Source organism: Hydra vulgaris, chromosome 11 (assembly GCF_038396675.1).
Source record: "Hydra vulgaris chromosome 11, alternate assembly HydraT2T_AEP".
Taxonomy (NCBI): domain Eukaryota; kingdom Metazoa; phylum Cnidaria; class Hydrozoa; order Anthoathecata; family Hydridae; genus Hydra; species Hydra vulgaris.
This window is the reverse complement of record NC_088930.1, coordinates 40,766,836-40,772,835: the sequence shown is the minus strand read 5'-3', so window position 1 is coordinate 40,772,835 and position 6,000 is coordinate 40,766,836. Positions and strand designations below refer to the sequence as shown.

The 6,000-nt window shown below is 29.6% G+C and overlaps 1 protein-coding gene across 1 annotated transcript; it reads left to right on the top strand.

Annotated features, from left to right (window-relative positions):
• Positions 1 to 848: 848 nt before the first annotated feature.
• On the top strand, positions 849 to 2,312 carry LOC136087034 (tigger transposable element-derived protein 2-like). The gene has a single exon (XM_065809541.1). The coding sequence runs from the start codon at positions 849 to 851 to the stop codon at positions 2,310 to 2,312; it is 1,464 nt and encodes a 487-aa protein (XP_065665613.1).
• The last annotated feature ends 3,688 nt before the right edge of the window (positions 2,313 to 6,000 follow it).

The window sequence follows — 6,000 nt, the reverse complement described above, 5'->3', positions numbered from 1 at the left end:
CTTTGATCCTATAGCCTTATCTCCTTACTTACATAACTTATTAAAGAGGGCTGATAACCAGCGTGTTATAAATATCGCATCTTCAAAATTTATTGTGTTTTGGTTAGAGAGTAGACCACTATTAAATTTAAATCTAAAGAGTTTGATTTTGATGATAAAAAGTAATTTTTTTACTTTTACAAGGAACCCCACATCTTTAATATTATTTTGAGTTGAATAATTTTGCTTATGTCATTTTGTAACTAAACTATTCACCTTTTGTATGGTTGCTTTTGGTAAGCTATGGAAGCATCTAATATGACAAAAAAAGAATTTTTGTAAAAATTGAGCGGGTTAGCACCCTTGATCCTAATGTGTTTATGCACCTTTGATCCTATGATCAAAGGTGCATACACACACACAAACAAAATGTTTAACCAATAAAGTAACATGTACAATATGTCATATTGTTTTTAAATAAATTTTTTTCTTCCAAAATGTAGCCTTAAAAGTAGATTTTATACTATTTTGTGTTTTTTTTTTGTCCTCCTAATACTTTTATATATAATAATTGTATTCATATATATAAATATATATATATATATATATATATATATATATATATATATATATATATATATATATATATATATTCATATATATGTGTGTGTGTGTGTGTGTGTGTGTGTGTGTGTGTGTGTGTGTGTGTCTGTGTGTGTGTGTGTGTGTGTGTGTGTGTGTGTGTGTGTGTGTGTGTGTGTTTGTTAATAAAGTAGATTCTAATAATTAAAAATCTTTATAAATGTTCTTCAAAAAATTAGGAATATAGCAAAACTATATAAATATTTTTCATTTTTTTACAGTTAAATATGGTGTATTATAAAAAAAGAAAAACCGATAGACCACCTAGAGGTAAAGTTAATGAAAATGAAATGCGAGCAGCTGTTAATGCAGTTCTTAATGGTGGTACAGTTTATCGTGTATCTAAAGAGAGGGGAATCAATTTAATGACACTTAAGAGATATGTAAGGAAATGTCAAATAAATCCAAGTACAGTCTGCAAACCTAACTTCATTACCATCCAAATCTTTAACAACGAAGAAGAAACATCTTTATCAGACTATCTTTTAAGGGCTTCAAAACTTCACTATGGATTGTCAACCAAAACAACACTTGCCTATGAATTTGCAATGACTCTTTCTAAGCGCATTTCTAAATCCTGGAAAAGTTTACAAATTGCTGGGAAACAGTGGCTTCATGGTTTTATGTTACGTAGGAATGAGTTATCTTTACGAAATCCAGAAGCTACTAGTATGGCACCTGCAACTGCTTTTAATCGTTATACAGTCGGAGAATTTTTCACCAATCTAAAAGATGTTCGTCTGCGACACAAATTTCAGCCACAAAACATATATAATGTTGATGAGACAGGTCTTACAACCGTTCAAAAACCAGTTAAAGTAATTGCTGAAAAAGGAGATAAACAAGTTGGAAGGATAACTTCAGCAGAAAGAGGGACATTGGTAACAGTTTGTTGTGCAGTTAATGCAATAGGAAACTCAATCCCTCCATTTTTTATTTTTCCAAGAGTTCATTTCAAAGGAAGTATGTTAAATGGTGGTCCACCTGGATGTGTTGGGGTTGCAAACCCATCTAGCTGGATGAATTGTGCAATGTTTTTCGAGTGGATGAAACATTTTATTCAAAATGTGAAATGTTCACCAGCTAATCCAGTGCTTTTAATTCTTGACAACCATGAAAGCCATGTTTCAATTGTGTGTTTAGATTTAGCTAAAAAAAATGGCATAACTATGCTGTCCTTTCCACCACATTGTAGTCACAAGCTGCAGCCATTAGATCGGTCAGTTTATGGGCCTTTGAAACGTTATTACAATACAGCCTGTGATGATTGGGTTGTATCTAATCCAAGACCGATGACCATATATGATATAGCTGCAGTTGTAAGGAAAGCTTATGCACAAGCTTTTACTTTGTCTAACATTTCTGCAGGATTTGCTGTGGCAGGAATTGAACCCTTTAATCCTAACGTATTTTCTGATAATGAGTTTTTGGCTTCATATGTAACAGATCGTCCAGAACCTATTACTGCTAACCCATTTCCAGGTGTTATTGATCCAGTTTCTGTTATTGTTCATGCCCCAGCTTTTAATCAATCATTGATGTCAAGTCTGTCATCAGGGCCAGCTTGTAGTGTATTGCCAATTCAGCCTATATCTGATCCTGTAAGTCAACTATCCGGTGTTTCTATTAATATCTCTCATCAAGTAAGTCTAGAAAAAATTTCCGAAAGCTGGATCAAGGAAGTTCATTAAAGGACGTAAGCGTCAGCGTACCCGAATACTCACAGACACCCCTGTTCGAAATGAACTAAATAGGCTTCAGGAAATGAGAAAAAAGTCTCAGTCAAAAAAGAAAAAGTATGAAACGCAAAATAAGATCTTTATGACAAGGAAAAGAAAACTTGATCTTGAAAGTAATGAAAAAAAAACCGTCGAGTCTCAGTAAAAAGTAACATTTTTTTCATTGATTTTTTCTTTTAAGAAAGATAAATTTGTAGTAAAATTAATAATAACTTTATTGGTATCTATTATAGACATACTTTTGACGACTTAAAAAATAATACTTACACATTTATGGTATAAGTTTGATCTCAGAACATGTATACACACATAGGATCAAGGGTGCATATAGGTAGGATCATGGGAGCATACTGGTATGCACCCATGATCCCAATTGAGGGTTCTTAGTTTTTATAATTTTAAATCAACTTAAAATATCCTGGTAAAAAAAAGATTATTGAATTATAATAATGTATAAAATTTGCTATTATGTACTGTTACTTTAGAGATCGAAATAAAAACATATATTCAGTAAATTGGCCTGATAGATTTTTAGGATCATGGGTGCATACTCTCCCCTACAGGTAAAAGGACCTCAGAATGTCAGGTTTGAATTAAACCAACATAGAACAATTTTTTAATTTAATTCTAAAAGCGTTGAAAAGTCTGATTAAAGAATATAATGTTAAGTCATAAACAAAAAAATATTACATATAATCATTACAAAATAATCTAAATTACAAAGACGTTGAAAATAGTCTAGAAGCAATAAACTTACTTTTTTTAAATAATTTTAAATATTTCAATCCCTTCTGAAAATAAGTGAAATGTTGCCTTAAGACTCCGAAAACAGTGCTAAAAAGATGCGTGCGCAGAATAAATCCAATTTTCTTAAAATCCTTTTTTTAAATACCTAGCATTTTGAGGTGCTAATCCTAACGTTTTGAGGTACCAAATCAAAAACTAGATAACAAACTTAAGTTATTACTTTTTTTTTATAACATTAACCAACTTAAAATAGATGTAATGAACAAAAAATATAAAAATATGATCCTGGTAAACTTTAATTCAAAAAGAGGCGAATAGAGAACGCTAGGTTGTATTTTAGATAAAATCAGTTATAGGAATGAAGTTTTCAATGTTACCTTCATCAGACTCAAACTGAAGGCATTTTTTGGGTCCTATTTCCCAAAGGGTTTGATCATATTCGGTTTTAAGCCTGTTTTACCTCGGCATGATGCTTTACAACATGTAGATTTCAAAACATTATGGCAACACGAGCATTTTCGAAGTTTATTTACTGCGCAAACATTCTTTCCACATGTACACTCTACCTTACATTTATAGAATGCCTCAATTTGTTGTTGTAGCTTGGATTTCCTTTCTTTATTTGCTTTCTTCTTTTTGGCTTTGTCTTCCTTGATTAAAGAAACCGTTTCCAATATTTTTTTCCCCTTCCTTGAGCAGTGAACCTGGGTAACTCTAACATTTTCTTTTTTCAATTTAGGTGTTACTTTGGTTACAGGCAACAAGTTAGGTATTTCTTCCAGTGATATTGATTTATCAGATATTGTTTGATAAGCTTCCATGGCACTTTCGTATTTAAGTTTCCAATATCTTGCTGAGCCACAGCGAACATCTTTTGGAGATGAAACTGTTACTGCTCTTGAGATATGATATTTTTCGGTATTTTCATGAATACACAACTCAGCTCGTAAAAACTTATCTTCCTACATCCACTTAATACTAAGTCCTCCGCTTGAAGTTCTGCTTGAATATTCTTTTTGAACTATAAGCAGAATATTCATTTCATAACGTCGAGATGAAATTAAATGCAAATAACTTTTTTTTTAAAAATAACTTTCATTTTTCTAGCGTTCTGAGGTCCCATAACCTAGCATTATGTGGTGGAATGTAAAAAGTATAAAAGATAAGCGAATCAAACATCTAAAATAATATTCAGCATGGAAAATAAATAATTTATGCAGAAAACTCATGATTCCCTAAGCAATATTGGCAACAATACTATCTACTATTTAACCTGACATTCTGAAGTCCCTAATGAAAAAACAATGTCCTAAATATTTATCTAAAGATATGTGAAAACTAAAGTATAAAATTGTTAAAACATTTTGGCAATTTAGCCGGAGTATTACTTTAACTCATAAAAGTGAAAACAAAGTATATGCTCAAATATTTGGAGCTTAGCAGGATCTTAAAAAGCACCTAACATTCTGAGATCCCTTTACCTGTAATGTTTGTAAACAGTTTTGAACTAAAATAAAAATAAATGTTAAAAACTTGTTTTCGCTAGGATTTTGGAAAATCTTTTCAATTACCCTCAGAGGCAAGGCCGGCGCGAATGGAGTATGGGGTATAGTTTTTTTTTTTTTTTTGAGTCGGCAAAAATTGTAATGGCGTCCCCACTCCCCACGTGACACCCACTCGCACCGGCTCTGTTCAGAGGCTAATAACTAAAAAAAAGAAATTTCTTCAAAAGAATTGATCAAAACATCAATATAAAAGAAATTTTTAAAACTTCAGAAAGATTTGTGCTTAAAGTAACTCTGAAGTCATGTTTTTAAAACAATTTTTTTCGTTTGTTTCTTTTTTTTGGGGCATTTTTAAAGTTTTTGCGCTAATGAGCAATTTTCTTATTAGTTTTACTGTGATTTTTTTGTTTAATTTTGTTAATATTTTTACTACGATTTTTAATATAGCTAAAATACTTTATTGAAAATTTGGAAAAAAATTGCGATGACGTATTGTCATCTTCGTTATCTTTGAGCCTATGTCAATAAAATAAATAATTAACTTGCAATGAAATTATTCTTATTAAACGATGGCAGCTTTGTTTATGTTATTGATTCATAATTTTAGTTTAATGACTTTTTTGATTCAAAAATGTCATTAAACCAAATCGTAATTGACCAATAATAATTTTTTTAAAAGATCTTTTACCCTACAATTTTTAAATTAATATACTTTACAAAATAATAAATTGTCAACTAAATCATTTTGTCAAACAAAGTTAACCAATTTTGTATAAGTTATCGAACACTTTATATATGGAATAAAATTGTTCAATCTAACTTTGATTTGTTAATCTCATTTTCCGTTTTTAAAATTTTCTTTCAACTGATTTTATGTTCAGATAATTTTAAGATGTAAATTACTCTCAGCTTTTGTTTATTTTTATTGTACCCTATCAAACAGTTTTTAAATCAATTGTATTATATATATATATATATATATATATATATATATATATATATATATATATATATATATATATATATAGTTTGTTGTCTTTGGGAAGAGCGGAAGGAAAAAAGTGATTCTTACGCCAACACATACGTCACTTTTAATTACTTTTGACTTTCGTCCAACGTTTGCGTGTTGGACGAAAGTAAAAACCATTAATTTAATTACAAATAAATCATTTTTTAAAAAAACCACAAAAACGCAAATTTAATTGACCAGAATGTTTTAAAAACATTCTGAATGTTTTTAACAATATAAACAATGTTTTTATTTTTATTTTTTTTAATAAAATGTTTTTATTTTTAATTTTTTTAATAAAATGTTTTTATTTTTATTTATATATATATATATATATGTATACATATATATTTATTTATATATATTTATATGTGTGTGT

Bases quoted from the DNA above. Each gene is read 5' to 3' on its own strand.
- LOC136087034 (XM_065809541.1), top strand. From the start codon at position 849: ATGGTGTATTATAAAAAAAGAAAAACCGATAGACCACCTAGAGGTAAA.